The sequence below is a fragment of the Tympanuchus pallidicinctus genome, unplaced genomic scaffold (assembly GCF_026119805.1).
Source record: "Tympanuchus pallidicinctus isolate F22 unplaced genomic scaffold, pur_lepc_1.0 scaffold1, whole genome shotgun sequence".
NCBI lineage: Eukaryota > Metazoa > Chordata > Aves > Galliformes > Phasianidae > Tympanuchus > Tympanuchus pallidicinctus.
Genome location: NW_026294618.1, coordinates 71,849,079 through 71,866,758, shown reverse-complemented (window position 1 = coordinate 71,866,758; position 17,680 = coordinate 71,849,079). Strand labels below are relative to the sequence as shown.

The 17,680-nt window shown below is 40.4% G+C and overlaps 1 protein-coding gene across 3 annotated transcripts in view; it reads left to right on the top strand.

The window, feature by feature from the left end:
- The window catches only part of ARID4B (AT-rich interaction domain 4B), an 85,043-nt gene that overhangs the window by 23,454 nt on the left and 43,909 nt on the right, over positions 1–17,680 (top strand). For all 3 annotated transcript variants that reach the window (XM_052671773.1, XM_052671781.1, XM_052671764.1), the window contains exons 3-6: positions 6,515–6,625; positions 11,587–11,652; positions 12,248–12,338; positions 16,578–16,657. In XM_052671773.1, coding sequence (XP_052527733.1) covers positions 6,515–6,625; positions 11,587–11,652; positions 12,248–12,338; positions 16,578–16,657 — 348 coding nt within the window. The remainder of the gene's footprint in view (positions 1–6,514; positions 6,626–11,586; positions 11,653–12,247; positions 12,339–16,577; positions 16,658–17,680) is intronic.

Here is a 17,680-nt window from a genome sequence, read left to right as displayed (position 1 = left end):
CGCTTCTTCATATACTTCAAAATCAGTAGGTTTGACCTTTCTGTGATCCATACGACAGCAACAAAGCAATCGAGCCTTGTTCTGACCGGCAGTCAGAACAAAATTTACCTAAAAGCCCTCTCTTATGCTTTCGTGGAATAGTCTTTCCATATGAGAAACCATCCTCTTTCTGTGCTGTAGTTGGTGAGTGAATAGAAAAATTCATCATGCTTCCTGTTGCAGTGCCCTCATTTCTGGGAGGCAGAGGGTGGGCTATCTGGCTTAAGAAGTAAGTGCTGCACCTAAGTAATAGGCTTCTGTGTTCCTGTGCGTCTGCTCTTGCTGTGAAGCTGTGTGTCCTCCTAAACCACAACAGGTTGAGCTGTAAGTGAGAAGTTGCATCCGTAATTGCACTGAATAATTTTGTTTATTAAGAGACTGATTCTGCAGTGTGTGGGCAGATCTCTGCTACTGGGTGGAACTTCAGGGAGTCTGAAAACGTTGAAGTTAATAATCTTAGTAATAATCTTTATTGAAGTCAAGTATCTTAGTAATTGGGGTGAAAGTGTTTTAATGGTTTCTTTGTAGATTTCTCCCTCTCCGTTTTCATGAAAGTGGTTCTTTAAAGCTTGTCTAGGAGATGTTGGACTTACCCTTTTTCTCTCCTAAATTGGCGCTCTTTTAACATCTGAATGTCTTCAAGCCATTATTGTCACAGATGTTCAGAACCTCCCTTGAATGGCTTAAGGGTGGGTGTTAGTGCTGCAGGACAGCATGGGAGTAGAAGTTATGAGCTACGTGCAGCTTGCGCTGTCCCCGAGAAGACAGCTCAAAGGACCTGGCTGAATGTTTCACTGTAGTGGTGGGGTGTATTGCTGGTTGGGTGTTTTAATGCCAGTTTGTGAGACTGAGGAATTGTAATTGAAATAGTAAAATCACAGAATGGCCTGGGTTGGAAGGGACCTCAAGGATCATGAATCACCAACCCCCCTGCCACATGCAGGGCCACCAACCTCCCCATTTAATACTAGACCAGGCTGCCCAGGCCCCATCCAGTCTGGCCTTGAACACCTCCAGGGATGGGGCATCCACAGCCTCTCTGGGCAGCCTGTTCCAGCACCTCACCACTCTCTCTGTAAAGAATTTCAACCTCAATCTTCCCTGCCTCAACTTAAAACCATTTCCCCTTGTCCTGCTGTTATCAACCCTTTCAAAGAGTTGATTCCCCTCCTGTTTGTAGGCTCCCTTTAGGTACTGAAAGGCTGCACTGAGGTCACCCCGCAGCCTTCTTTTCTCCAGGCTGACCAAGCCCAGTTCCCTCAGCCTGTCTTCATAGGGAAGGTGCTCCAGTCCCCTGATCATCTCTGTGGCTCTCCTCTGGACCCTCTCCTAGAGCTCTCTGTCTTTCCTGTACTGGGGACTCCAGACCTGGACACAGTACTCCAAATGGGGCTTCATGAGCAGAGTAGAGGGGGACAATCACCTTCCAGTCCCTGCTGGCCACGCTTCTTCTGATGGAGCCCAGGATACCATTTGCTGCAAGGGTTCTGCTTGTAGACTGGGTGATTCCATCTTCACTTGCATTGCAGATATACAAACAATGAGAAAATATTTTACGTTTTGAAAGATAGCTTATAAGTAGGGATGGAGTGTCAAAGAAAGTGTTGCCATGGTCTGTCTTGCTTAATGTGAGCAAGAAAAAAATAAGATGCTGTGCCTTGTAGTTTTCTTCTTTAGTTAGAGAATTGGATACTGGCTGGGAAGGGGGTTGTTGAGTCATCATTAAAGCTTTTCCTAACCCTTTGCTATTGAAAACAAATGCGAAATTACCATTTAAAAACTAAAATCAGTTATTTATTACTTTTTACATTAGACTTTATGGGAAATATTTTGCTACTGTCTTGACACAAGAGTTCTCTAAACTGTAGGCATATCCTGAGCTTTGCATGAGTAATGGGAGGTGGGAGTCCCGGCTTTTCAAACTTTGTGAGACAAAGGGAAGATACAGACTCGGTTTGTTCTTTGCATGAGGATCTGAAAGCAGTCCTGCAGGCTTTCCTGCTAAGCACGTCTGCTGTGTTTCTAGATTGAATGCTTAATCTTGTTTTCATGTGGTTTACTTGGAACATCCTGTGTGTGGTGCAGAGGAATACAGATTAGGAGACGAATAATATATTCACTCACTGCGTTAGAAGCGCTTGCGGGCAGAGGACAATGTAAAGCAGCTCCAGCGGCTGCGGTGCGGCACGACAGGCTTCACAAAGGAGTTGAATATAGCAGCACAGCTGAAAGGGGAGGCGTGAGGATGATTTCATCCCACGTAGCTGGAAAATGTCTAGAAAAACACGGAAAGCCGACCTCTTTAGCAGCCTTAAGAGGTATGTAAAAACACGATGCTGCCATTTCACATTCTAATTTTCAGCTGTTCGTTCTGAAACGTTCCGGAGGGCCGTGTGAGCCCTCTCCTTCCCAGGCGCTGGCAGAGCGGGCCCGGCAGCGCCGCTGGGCGCTCGGAGCCGCGGGCGGCCTCGCGGTGAGGGCGGCCCACACCGCCCCTCGGGTACCGCGTGCGGAGACCGCCCGGCCCGCGGCTTTGCCAGGCAATCGCCTTACGGGGCCGAATTTAGTCTCGCGCCGGTCCCCGCATAATCTGCCGCGGCCCGGGCGCCGGCTCGGGCGGGCGGAAACTTGTGGCAGCTCGGCGGCGCGGCCCCTCCTCTCGGCGCCGCGCTGAGAGCCGCAGGGCCCGCCCGCCCCCGCCGCGCTGCGCCGCACCTGCGGGATGGAGCGGGATGGAGCGGGATGCGGCCGCGGGGCGGGGCGGCCCCCTCATCGGCCGGCGGCTGAGGGACCCCGCGCTGCTGGGTGCGGGTGGACGGGCTGCCGGACGGTGCCGGCGCCTGTTATTGCTCCTGCCTGAGCTGAAAGGCGTTCCGAGAGGATGTGGAGACGTGTGAACGCGGAGAGAGAGAGAGAGAAGGAAGCCTAGAGGGCGGAGGGTTGTGTTGAAGCTGCTCTGATTGAGAACTTCTAGGTCTGTCTTTACATGAGCAGTGATGAGTGCTGGGCATACTTCTTGGTTTTCCCTTATAGCAAAACTTTATTGATGATTTTTATCATAGGCTGCTGAGAAGGCAGTTCTTATCTGTAGCTCATGAAATGCTGGACTTTACGTGTGGATGTAAAAGGAAACTCAGGCGAGCATGCTTCACAACAGTAATGAAGGTAGAGGCTGCATTTCAGGTTGAATATTACAAAGAATTTCTTCTCAGAAAGTGCGTTGAGGTGGTGGAGTCTCTGTCCCTGGAGGTGTTCAAGGAAGGGCTAGGTGTAGGACTTAGAGATGTGCTTTAGTTTGGTGGTTGGCGGACGGTTGGACTAGATGATCTTAGAGGTCTTTTCCAACCTTTTTGATTCAGTGATTCTATGCCAAAGATCCCGGCCCAGTATTTGTAGTGAGACCGGTAATTGTCTCAAAATGAAGCCTTTGGTACTTCTAAGAAGCTCAGAACTCTGTGCTTTAGAGCACTCAGTGCTGCCTCCCCCTTTCCCTCAGGGGTTGGTTGCAACACTTGCAGAGAGAATCTCAGCGTGCTCCAAGATGAGTGAGCCGTGTTCTCAGATTTCAGCTGCATTTTAACACTTTGGAAAGCAAAGAAAGAATAAAAGCAAATCCTGCTGAAGCACGTCAAAATTAAATGGGGAAAAAATGCATTCAGTCTGAGTGTAAGGATGTCTATTAAGTGACGTAAGCACAAAGAGAAGGAATAACAGAAAGGTAAAAATAGCTGTATACTTATTTTTAATCCCTGTCTAATTTTGGTGGAATTGACTAAAACCTGTTTGAGAACAGGTGACTCATTTAGAGATGGTGAAAATAACAACGTTGCCAATCAGGATTACATGAAATGAATGCCAGACTTTGATCATTGCTGTTTGCATTCCTTGTTTGCGTTCCCTGATACATCACATCTCTCTAGTTGTTTTAACCTACCATTTTCGGCTGGTACCGTCTGTCAGAATGAGGGGTGGATTTCAAAAAGCTTGACTGGTTTGGGGAAGAATTGTTTAATGTGTTTCAATGGAATGATGAAACTAGAAAATTTTTCTTTGGTGTATCCTTTGAAGATTTCATACGGCCATTTCATACTTCAACCACTGTGAATCATTTATACATTCAAATGAAGAAATGTGTTTCACTGGTATAAATTTTCATGTCAAAAGCCGCTCCAATACTTCTTTACTAGAAAACATTCTTACAGTGGGTAAACAAATGGTCATATGTTTGATGTTCAGAATTAATCTACTTACAGTTGTAAATATTAATGAATTCCATGGAAAGGGGTTAACTGTTTTAAAAAGTAACTTCAGGAGATTTAGGCCAGGGATTAAAATGAACTTCTGTGATGGAGATAAGGATCATTTCTTCCAGATGTTCATTCTTCAAATGAATAGAATTTTTAGAGAAGCTTTTCAAAATAAGCCAGAGTAATAACAAATTAATCAATATTGTTAATTAATAAACTCATTATAAAATGATTTTGAAATCCTATTTTAAAGTTTGCTGATGGCTGTGGAGTTGTTTCTTCTTCTATCACAAACTTCCTAACCAAGGCCACAGCTTCAGATTGTCTCCCTTCTGCTTTTTAATTGAAGTTCAGGATTGATTGTCATGTTTCTGCTTTTTTAATTCAGCTTCAGAAGTAGTGAAGAATTTCTATAAGCTAAACCTAATGTTGGATCCATCCTTGGGATCATTTGTTTGGCTGCATAGGGAAGTGTAGACAGGTACTGACGCAACAAACTCACAGTGCTTGCTTATAGGAGTATTCAAGCTTTGTGCATCCATGCAGACCCAGATCAGATCTGTCTGTCTTCTTAAAATAATGCTTCGGGCTTCCTTCTGACTCTTGGAAGATCAACCATCCTGAAGGACTTAGCAACACTGTAGCACTGAGGACTTTCTTCGATTAGAAGCGGAGGAGAACAGGAGAATGCTCCCCTCCTAGGGTGTTGCTTACTTAGCAAGAGAATCTGTGGCTGTTTTCCCCATTCAGATTTATGTTTGTACTTGATCTACTGTGAGCACTCAGCAAAATGAAGTTTACTGCTGTCCAGGTTCCTCTTTCAGCATCGTTCCGAGAGGTTACAGAAAAGCATTGCAGCCTGCCTCGAAGGCAAGTATGTTAGCACTGTTAGAGAAGCAAGAAGGAAATAGATATCAGAATCCTCACACTGCTAACAGCTACCTACTTAATCTCAGTTGAGTTTTATTGTTACTAAATTTGTAGTAGGAATGGATAGATGTTTATGGTTATACTACTCTGGTGCAGTTGTGTATACATACAGAGAAGGGAGCAAGAGGTTGAGGAAGATTCATTAGAGCATTTAGGTTTCTGATTGTCTTTGCAAGCAGATTGAAAAGTTTGCTGATGTTCTGTCTGCAACATAGTTACCTGAAAATGAGCATTGGACTTGAAGGAAGAATCAAGGTAAAACATAATTAGTATGTAGTTAACATTGCAGCATCTTATGTGTCCCAATTTCAAGTTTTGTTTCCCAATATTCTGCAGATATCTTGGAATGTGCCAGAGTTGCTTCTTGTAAGTTGTGTCTGAGTCCCTTGAGATGCACAAACATAACGTGGGCTTGGAGAGCTTAAATCTCTCTTCCCAGTTGTTATTTGGGGCTGCACGGAAGCTTGCAACTCTTAGAGATGTAGCTCACTGCTATTGCTGGTCTCCTCTGCCTTCTTTCTTCTGACCTAGTTTCTACAAAATGATTGAGAGAGGTAGTTCAGTCATTCAGGATCTCCTTTCCCAGATGACAATATGTGAGGTTGGATGAGAGGATATGGCCCTCCTTTGAAGGAGCAGAGCCTTTGACATGCCCTCTCTGTGTGCTTTTTGGATCCCTGATTCTTCCCCCGCACTCTGAAACATTTGTTTCTCTCCTCCCTTATTTTCTGTTTTTCTGTTTTAATGTTCCCCATTTCTCCTGTTGCTTGTTAGAGGGCCGCTTCTTTCATCTGGGCCCTTGCCCTTTGCTGAGTGTTCATCCTGTCTTTGTTCTCCAGCACTACTCTGTCTCTCAGGACACTCCTGGCAAGCATCCTTCCATATGATTTACTTTATTCAAAAGTAAAAGAAGCCAAGTCTCTTCAGAGATTTTTCTACTTAATTCAGCTTCATTCTTCATTTTTATTTATGGGAAATAAAACAAACACCAGTGCGTTCATGAGCTGTATCAAATTTTGAGGCAATTATAGGAGAAGGTGAAGCATTCAGTTGGCAGTGAATTGGCCATCTACTTTCTGCATCCTCAGATAGTGACTTGTTTCAGACAACTGTGGTGTCAGATGATTATGTTTATGGTAGCTATTGCACAAGCATTGTTTCTAGTGCTATGACATACATATACTGTTGGGTTTGGGTGCTGTTTTGTAAATACTCTGTCCACAAAAGCTAGTGAAACAATGGCAGCTCTATTGTCAGTAGCCAGGAATTAAAATCAGCAATTTTCCTTTCTGTTCCAGGCCATCGATGAGCCTCCCTATCTTACAGTGGGCACTGATGTGAGTGCGAAGTATAGAGGAGCCTTCTGTGAAGCCAAGATCAAGACAGCAAAAAGACTTGTCAAAGTCAAGGTATGTGATTTTCCTGTAAATGTGTGTGTTTTTTGGGGGGGAGGAGGGGAAGTAATCTGTGTTCAAAATACTCCTTCCCTTGGAGTTGGGCAGTGCAGTTACTACAATAACAATAAGCTTGTTGTTGTGGGGTAGGAGGGGTTCCTCCTACACTCCTCCCCAGGCAGTTGAATACATCTTGTTTCTTTCACTGCTTTGTCATCTGTCTGCCTCCACTATCTGTGGCCTTCAGTACCACAGGCTGACCTGAAGCAACTGATTATAATGGCAAGTGAGTTTATGTATGGGATAACGTCATGAGGGGATAGACAGAACTCCTCAAAGTAGATCTAATGTGGTTTATTTTACTTCAGGAGTACAGGTCACTGCCAATTAGCAGTTGCAGCTAGATAATGCTTCAGGAATGAGATGAAGCCCTGCTGTCTTCCAACAAAGACCTGGGGTACTAAGTCCTACAGAATAGCAAGCAGGGCATCTCACTTAATCTTTATAGTGACTAGTTAATGATTGATCAAATCAGTATAAGCCACGTGCAATAGGAATAGCAAAGATGTGGGGAGGGAACAGAGGAGAGATGGTTTACCATTCATTAGGAATTTAAGACATGTATTTTTTTTAGAAATAAAAAGAACAGTGTTTTGACTTATGTTTGTTATGTAGTAAGTCTGTGCTGTAGAAAGGCCTTATATTCTGCTGCAAGCGTTGCCCTAAAAGCTTCTAATGTGGGAGCAGGTGACCTTAATCTTACATGGAAATATAACAGGACAAGGATCAAGAGCACTTATGTAGAAGAAAATGTATTTATAGTAACAATATTGTTCTTACCTACTTGGAAAGGAAGTGAAAAACATACTGTGAGTGGAAGCAATCCCATATAGAAGAGTTTCTATCATTAACTGTTGTGCAGCACTTGGCTGATTTTGCTTATGGCACATATAAGGGGCAGAACAGACTGTTTCTAAAAGCCCTGATGGGAAGGATATCGTCACATATGATGATTAATGTTAACTGTAATGAGAAGATGCTGGTCTTAAATCTGACATCTTTAAAAAGTCATAACTATTAACGGCATCAGCTGGTTTATGTTTTACAGCACCATTAAGCTTAAGCTATTAAGTACTGGTATTTAGGCTGTGAGGCATCAGTATTTAAGGACAGGAATTGTATTGTGCCTACATCAGTGAAGCCTTAACTACTATCAGATCAAGAGGACTTGTAGGCCACCTTCTTACCTGACCACTTGCACTTTAGTGTTGTCCATTGAAAAATACTTTGTATGGCTTTACTTGCAGCTTGGTCTCTGCCTTGTTTATCAGAAAGAGGTTGAAAGGGAACAGCTGGGCACCAGGAAAAGCCTTTGCTGTTACAGTGTAGCACAGGGCAGTTAAGCACCAGTACTGCTACTCTTCTGTAGAGTATTTTGTGGTAAGGTGTTTTATTTGTGAGTGCAATAGCAGTATCTTTACACTGAGTTTCCTCCACCAGGTATGGATTGTCCCTGAATTTAGCAGTCATCCCTTGATTTTTCTCTTTCTGGCACTTGCAGGTTTTCCTCCAGTATTAGCTCTAAGCAGAATTTTTATTATGAAGTGGTGTAACTTGTCTGTAATTCTGGTAGTTTACCTGCTGCATTTATTTTCCAGTTACCTAACAGACTTTCCTCTGACATCAAGATATTTTATGCCCTATTCTCCTTTGCATTAGGATTTCTCTCTTACTTGCCAGCAAAACCAGCTAGCTTCATTACAGAAAATTTACTTGGAAGCTTTCATTTAGGTTTCGTAACTAGTTGCTCTGGGAAAGGAGAGTGGCAATGTTTTTTGCATCATCAGGCAAGTAAAATGCACTTAATTGCTTCTCCTTTTAACTGCTTTCTTCCTCTGCAAATTCCACTTCCTAGAAAATACTAAGGAATGCCTCCATAATAACTTTTCCATCATCAATATAATTTTAAAAATTATGATTTAATAACTTTATTTAACGTAATGCACTGCAGAGTGTTTATCATTTCAATATCAGCAGGTGCCATACTTCACAGCTTAGCAGTCTTTGGCAACTTCTGTAAGTAGTACAGAATTTTACTTTAAACAATATATCAGCATTACACATGTTGCCATGGAAGGAAGAAAAACTTAAGAGTTGCCTGGACTTGTGTAGGGTGTTGAAGGCAATATGAATTTGACTGAAGAGCAAGACTTTCAGTATTAGTGGCAGTCCACTCCCTCTTCATCAGTTATAGCTTCTCTCAGAGAGATAATAATCCAGTTTATTTTGACAGCATCTTCTAAAATGCAACTAGTGCTATTGTTCATGGGCACCCTTCACAGGAATTTTAAAAGAAACTGATTTTAGTGTCTGTCTTCATTAAGCAGAAAGAAGTGAAGCATCTGCTGCATAGAGCCTATATAGGGCTATCTTTCCAGGGTGATGAATAATAGGGAATTTCCAACTGAATTTAAACAATTTGGCTCGATGATCAAATCTGATTTCTGTTAATACCCAGGTTTTGGGTTTTTTGAACATGTCTGAAGATCTCAAGAGGTGAAAACAGCTGATATAAAAATCCTCTGAAAAAGAGGCAAAGCCCCAATGCACCATTTCAAAACAAACCTGCAATAGCAGCATTGGAACTACAATACAAGTTTGCATACTCCTTTTATTTTAGTATGTTGTGACTCACTCGTGGCTTGGGGGGGTATATTTCCTTTTTGCTGTAAAATACACTTAAAGATAATTACAGAAGGGGAGTTAAACTGGGTATCTCTAAATCAGAATGAGAATACTGGATATTTCATTTGAGTGATCACAGATGTGGTCATCTGAACTTCAAACTTTTGATTTTTAGGTAAGTTCCAATTGGGCTTAAGTTCAGAAGAGTGGTCCTAGCTCTGTTAATCCCTGTCTCTTGGTGTGGCTTTCATGTTACAAAACCTGTCCTCTGTCTATCTGGGGGACAGGAAGTGTTTGCCACCAGTTGGTGGATGATGCGGCTCTAAGAATATACTTTCAGTTGATATTGCTGTGGTTTTAACAGAAAATCAACAAGATGACTATTCCATGAACTATTGCCTCTAGAGCAATAAAGCATTTTAGTGAATTTATTTTCTAATCGGCCAGTCATGGTGGGTTCTCCTCCATCATAGCTATAGGTTTTGTTCTTAGCTGTTTGCTACTCTCAAGGTTTGCATAACTCTTAAAATCTCTCCCTGAGATGCTTAAGTAGGGGAACTTGCATTAGAAAACAGTCTGTTCTGAAGGAAATTTTGCTATTGCTGTATTTTACAGAGGAGCCTCAGTAATTGTGAGAACATAATTTTGGCACTCTAGGGAGCTAAATCCTACAGCATGGTGTAGAGAGGTTGCTCCAAATGTAATGCCTTCTGTTTATTTCCTTGGAAACTGTAACAGATACACGAAGCAGAATACAGCACTATTTGATAGAGCAAATTCTCAGCTGCAGAAAGAGCACTGTTTTTAAACATAGTCATCACCATTAGCTATGCATTTTCACCAGTGGTGAATGAAAGCCTGTGTGCTGAGTTTGTAAAAATCTGCACTAGCAGAGATGACCAGCTGTCACCACTGTGGAAACACATCACCCACCGCCTCACTGTACTCACGTCCCCTGGTTGGTCTCCATGAACATTCAGCGTTGATGAATGTTGATGAGTGTGTTTTTTCCATATGGAGGGATTCGATTCCACATTTCTGCTTCATATGCTCTTCCATATCAGGTGCCATTTTGTCGGACTGCCCCTCTGTTGCTGTCTGTCACACAGCAACAACATGATGAAATATTGGTGGGAAGGTTTAACCTCTACTGCCATACCACCGACACCCACCTCTGATGTTGTGGGCCATTGTAATAAAACAGGAGGCATTACTTTTGGAGCAGCACTTGTAGTAGTGCTACAGCTGAGAGTTAATGTTTGACAGCTGAATCTCAAATGACACTGTTAGCTATTGTGAGTACTAAATAAAATGTCACACACTTACAATGAGCAGGTCTGCTCTGGTGAGCTTTAGAACATCTTTTGCAGGTATTAATAAAATGTACCCGTATGTAACACCAGAATTTTTTCAAGGTTTCCCTGATTTTAAAGCAAGAATGGAAATAAAGCTTCAGATACAATTGATTCTGTGACTTATGGTGTGATCAGGTTGGTTTTGAGTGAAATGAATAACGAATATCAGAAGCATCTGATACGGATAATTTAATCATAAATATGGCTGTCCATACCCTATTTTTCTGAGGACAGTGTGCGTAGGATTGGAGAATTCCTGCATCATTGGCTGTTAAATAGAAAGCATGTCAGAAATATTTACAGGATTTACTTCTGTTTTGGGGGGCTAAAAACGTAGCTACATGGACATTTACTTCTAGTTTCTAGCATGTTGACTGGCAGACACTGAAGGGCCAGAGTATTTTCTTAGGGTTGTTTATTTTGTTCGGTTGATAGCAGGATCATTTATGATTTAATATGAGTCTTGCAGTAGTGAAGAAAATGCACTTTAATAAGAAACAGCAAAAAATTCCACACGTTGCGCATGTTTAGATATGAGTGCTAAAGTGGTTTGATTTTAAAGCTTTGAAACGTAAACATTTCTTATTTGCTCTTGTAGCATTGGAACATCCTCCTTTCTTGGTATGGTACTAACACAGTACAATTAAATTCATTAAGAAACCTGCAGAAATTTTGAGCTGCTAAACAACATTGGTAAACTGTTGTTTGTCACGTCCTTCAGTGTAATAGATCTTATTGCAAAAGGTTAAACAAAATTAAGTTTTGGCAGCTAAGAAGTTTTCCTCATTTCTAAAACATGTGAATGAAAGTTTCAGCAAGTGAAATGATTACAGTGACTAACTGCAAGATGAGAGTAAGAGAAGAACGATTGACGTTTGCATGTTCTTATGCTGCTCAATGATATCAAGTGATTGTCAGTTGATTTATATTTTTTAGGTAACTTTTAGGCATGATTCTTCAACAGTGGAAGTACAGGATGACCACATAAAGGGACCTTTAAAGGTAAGAAACTTATTTTATATCTTGCAGGCTCCTTGAAAAGCATTCTTCAGTATTTGAAATAAACTTGTATATGCACTATGAGGCGGAAGTGGAAGGCTTATTTTATTACATAGACTAGATAAAATTGTGAAGCATAGAAGGTAATGCTGCTAAAGTTCTTCCTTTTCATGTTAAGCCTCCCTCTGGAGTTAAGGGGATGCAGCATACTGGCTGATGCAACCCTCTTTGTTCTTCTTGGACTTAAATCTAAGAAGTTTGGCTGACCCTGATTTCTAGCTACTGTTGCTTTGGAAAACACAGCTAGAGCAAAAACTGGGCAAAAGCTCTTATACAAGAGAATGACATCACTGAGACTGGTTCTTGTTCCCCACCTGCTGGCAGGAAATAATCAGCTCAGTTAAGTTGGCTTATTTTAGGAGGAGTGAAAGAGAAGTTTTAAGGAGTTCCAACAGATTCAAATGAAGCTGCAGAAATGTAGTATCTTTAACTGTGTCCATATTAATTAACTTTGTTGGCTGAATTCAAAAGTGTTAACTTCATTGTCTGTTTTAGAAGCGTTCCAATGCTAAGTATTTTGTATACTTTTGTATTTTAGGTAGGAACTGTTGTGGAAGTGAAGAATCCAGATGGAACTTACCAGGAAGCAGTTATCAACAAATTAACAGATGCAAGTTGGTACACTGTAGGTAAGATAAATAGTGAAATATTTGAAGAAAACTGGTGACTTAAGTAAGTGCGTGGCCTATATTTTTCTTGGACATGTCTTAAGCATGGTGAGAGAAATTTTTTGGAGATGGAGATGTAATTTAGAAACAGAAAGCCAAAAACTCCACACAAAATATCAAAATTTATTTTTGTGTTTTTATTGGAAGCATCACTCATCATAGTGTGAAATTGACATGTGAAACAAGGACTAAATGAGCTGCTCTGTGATTGGGCACTTCATAGTGTATGTAATAACAGTATATGTTATTAAATATTCCAAAGCTTAACAATTTTTTTTTAAAGCAGAGATTGCAATACTTGGTTTTTTTTCCCCACTTTTATACTTTGCCCTGATATCAACTGCTATAAAATCAAAGTCATAGCTTTTTTTCTCATTTTTTTTTTTTTAAGGTCCTCCTGTTCATTTTCCCTATTCTAGTATATGACATTTCAGACTTCACATGATGTATCTGCAGAGCCACAAGCAAGCCTTGATTATTATTGTAATTTTACATAGGCTATAGAATCATGAGTTTTAGCCTTTGATGCTGTGTGCCATCAGATCAGTCTATCCTGTGGAGAGCAGGTCAGTGGTAGAGTGATAACATACTTCCCATCTGTGCACTGGTACTGTTAAAGCTATAATAGGAACTTCTTGAGAAGTTGCATATTTGTCTCCTTGATTGATACTCCACGTGTAGGAGGATAGAGGATCAGATCTTGAAAGAACCTTATCAAGAATTACTTGTATTGACATACTGAGAGTTGTTGCTGCTTAAAGCACTGTTGAACACTTAAGGAGAGTTTCCCCAGCCTTAGACTTTTAGAAGGTGTCACGGAGTTAACTAGATCGATCTATGCCCATGACAGGGGAACAGTAGGCCCCTGGGCCTCCCCTCGCTCCACAGAATGGGAAGGGAAAGGGAAAAAGGATAGGGAGATGGGAGCTGGGCACAAGGAAGGAAAAAAAACAGCGGCAATGATCTATGGAGGAAAACTTATTTTACTAAGTGTGATATCAGAATGCAAGGTAACACAATATAATACAGTCTAATTGAAATTGAGACTAGTAAATTAAATAAAATAGGAGAGAGAGTTCCTGAGACCGAGTCAAACCTGAAAAGCTTGGAAGGGCTAGGAAAGCACACCCCAGCACCCGCTTCAAGGCAGTAAGAGACCACTCCACCCAGAAGGGCCAGATCCCATGATTTCCATAATGTACAGGGATAGGTAACTGGAAATGGAGCATTAACACTTTAACTCCCAGTGCACTACATGATGTTATGATGTGGAATACTGAAAACCAAAAATCACAAAACCGTGACAGAAGGGAATAGAGGTGTGGGTTTACATTTGATCTTCTAGTTTACTGTTGTAGAAAATATTTCAGTTTTCCTATGAAGTACGGTGTATGAGGGAAGGAGAAACAAGGCCAGCATACATGCAGTATAAAGTCATTAATTAATATTATAGATACCTGGTAATTAGTAGAGATAGATCAGATGTGAGAGCTTCTAAAAACAGAATGGTATAGCTGGTGTTAGAATGGTGTGTGCACGTACTTAAGTTTCTGAGAAAGCATGCATTTAACACTTCAGCAGTAAGAATAAGATAGGAGCCAGCATAGATTAAATTCTGAAATAGGTGTTGTGGGACTGGTTTGTAAATTGAAGTAGATATCTGTCAAAAATCCTGCACTTGAGAAAGAGGAAGAAGAGAGATGTGAGAGTTAGTAGATAAAAGCAGACAAAAGCTTGTTGACCTTGCAGAATCAGTAAAAGCATCACAGCTGGTGACTGTAATGCATTTGAGAGAGAACTGACTCTTGCAGTAGATGGTTTGAATAATCTTTTTGTCAGGACAGTGAGTTGAGTGGGTCTGAAATTCACCTTATAGCAATGATGACTTTGCAGATGTGAGTGAAAGTCCAGCTTCAAGGAATGGTCAAAGTTTACCAAATTTTAGAAGTAGTGCAATTCTTAACCAGCAGGGTTATCTAATGTCATCATTTGTTGAGAAGTACTTACATCGTTACTTATTTCAGGAGAAAAATTACTTAAATTTGGAAATTAAGACTTTAAGAAGAACAGACCTGAAGTAGTAGCATTCCAGAAATTGTTAATATGTTACCGTTTGTACCACTGCAGCAGGGGTGTGTAAGAATAGCAGTAACAGTTGTTCATGTGTTGAAGTAGTCTGACCTTCTTCTGCAGTTTTTTTGTTGGTTTTTTTTTCGTCATTACGCTGCTGCTTTTGCTTTTTTCCTTTCTTGCAGTTTCAGGTTAAGTGTTTTAAAATGTAGTATACATTTTTATGTCTGCTTAGTAGTTAGTTTTGAAGATGTCCCATCAGGTTTGAATTTCATGCGCATTAAAGCCTTATGTGCTATAGAGGCCAAACAGTCTTCAAGACTGATGATGCTTTTCCATTCAGTGTGTTAGTGTTAGGGAACAAGGTTAAGGATCCATCTGACTGGGAAACAAGCAGATTACCACATAGGATACATAACCTGCCTGCCTACCTAGCTCTGAATAGGTTTACCCTTGTTGTAGTCAGCTTATCCCTTGAAGAGGATAGGCTTTTTTCATAATCTCTCATTATATAAGGGCACTCAGTTATGTTAATTAACACTAACTGAATTAGGTACCTGTTGCCTTCTACTTCCCTTAATGACAAGAGGTCTTAATTGTATATTGACCATTTGAAATGTACCTCAGAAGTTGGTGTATTCTCTTGTGCATCCCTTGATACTTTTTTCAACAAATTTTTAAGCGTCAAGTGTGTTTTTCACTAAGCTGTACTCAATAATTATTGTAATGTAAAACACAAAATGGTAATCTCAAGGGGTAGGGTTTTTCTTGTTCTTTAATAGTAGCGGATTATAGGGATGAAAAAAGGAATCTCAGAACTAGGTACTAGTTACTTCTATATTAAATAAATACTAGCTTGGGGTTTTGATGTGCCCTGGTTGCTTTGTGTATTTTAATTAGTAGATGTTGAAACTAGAGTGCTGCACCTGCTATTTGATGACATGGCTGAAAACTAAACTCTAATCTTGCCAGGCATCTTCTGCTGGTTGACAACCATTCTCTGAACACTGTTATTTTGTCTCTTGTTTGTAAAAGTGCTTATGTATTTTTCCTTTTCTACCACATGATTGAATTTTAATGAGTCAAACTGTTGACTGACAGAAGAGAGCGTAAATGAGAGTGAAAGAGACATGTTGAGAACTTGCTGAAACTTTAACTTTTAATCTAATCCTATGGTTGTTCCCTGCCCCCTAAAAGTCTTCAAGGTCACTGCGGTTGGGGACAGGAGTATAACTGCCATCACAGTTGGGGACTGGAGAGAAGCTCAGTTCTTTGCTGACTGAACAGTGGAAGTATAACCTGAGATACCAAATTTTCATCAACTTGATAAAAGTCTGCTTTTGTATATGACCAGTTTATCAGCCTCTCAAGATGGACGTATGCAGTGTACTTCTGGATTTAAGTGGATTAGTTGTGAAGCTAAAGCCAACTGTTTTACAAACTTGTTTCCAGTTGACCTCATTCTGTTGCTTGAAATAATGGAGCCTAGGGATTGCATGAGAAGCAGAGAATTGGGAAGGCAGGAGCTCCACAATTCTCTCACTACAAGTGGTTTTACTGATTGTGCTTTGACTGTTACTTGGTGTCATCCTACTTAAGCTTTATATCACTGCCATTCTGTAGATTAGTTGGATGAAATCAGCCGAGTTAAAAGTTGAACTTTTAAGTAACAGTGAACAGTAACTTTTTTTCTCTAGATGTTCATCTGTGTTTCTCCATAGTATGTGTGACTTCCAGTTGAAGATGATGGAGATTCTGATTTTATAATAATGGTCTGTAAAAACTGAAAATGCTGTAAGAATTGCTTTCACTTCTAGCTTGCATTGGGGTGTGTGTGTGTGTCCCCTGATCTGTGAATTCTATGTGCTCAGCTACTGGTTAGTTATTCCATTTACCATGTGAAAGCACAGAGTAGCTATAATGAAACAGCAGCTTGTGTATTTGATCATTCTGCACTAAGATTCTAGTGGATATCTAGCACTATCTAGGCACAGCTTTGTTATAAGTATAGCTGCAGGAAGATGTTATCTCGTGTTATGACACCTAAAGTAATTGCTTACTGATACCTTCATTTTGAAAAAACAAATCTTTTTCTCTCGTTCTCCTGCACTACGTATTACCTGGTGACAGTATTTGATGATGGTGATGAGAAGACTCTCAGACGCTCTTCGCTGTGTTTGAAAGGAGAGCGGCATTTTGCAGAAAGTGAGGTAACTGAGCAATTTTAATGCAACTCTTTATTGAGAAAAAAGTCAAAATGCATCTTTTATACTTCAGTCTTCAATATGTTGTGTCCATCCATGTGACTAAAAATAATGGTTGTGTAAAACATACCTTAAATGGTTTGGATTCTGTTTCTTAAATCCCGGGAATATAGCTGAATTTCAGTAAACTTTGTATGTAAACTTTTGATGAATAAAATAAATGTTTCAGTTTTTCCAATTTTGTATTACTAATGGTCCATGGATCGTGGCTGACACGGAGAGCAGCAATCACGTGACTTTGCTTTTGATGTTGGAAAACATCTGTAAATATCCATTGCAAAACAGTCATAATGTGGCACATAATAAATATACATCTTTAGACATCATTACTGTTGGTTTTTAATAAGTGATGAAACTATTTTGTGATAGCCAATAAACTTGACAGATCAGTACAAACAACTCACAGGCACGGTTCAGAGGAATATGTTTACTTTGGAAGATGTTATGCCTTTCAAAGGAAGAAAAAGATGTGTCTAAAACAAAAACAATGCACACATACCAGCAGCTTTCAAATTTGGAACAATTCTTTTAAATTGAAATTACCTTTTAAGTAGGTAAGCAGCCTTGAAGATACTGGAGGTCCTTGAGGTGCTTGCGTTGATGATGTAGCAGTCTTGCTGATTGATGGCAGTTTTCTTTCTCCCCGTCTTGTTTTATTGCTAATACTCAGCATTGGACCAACTTTAAATTTGTTTTGGAATGTGTCCCATATCAACTACACATCTTTTGTTAGTAAATTGGTTTGTTTACTGCAACTGGCTTATCTCCCTGTTTCATTTTATAGGGGAACCTTTGTTCATTTCTAAATAGATGATTTGATATTTAGTTTGGTGATAGGACAGAGACAAAAACTCATCTCCTAGAGATGAGGTATCCCAAGTCGGCACAATACCTGATACTTCATTCTCTGATTTTGAATGGTCCAAAGTCAGGACTTTGGTAAAATACTTTGTGTGTGTGTGTGTGTGT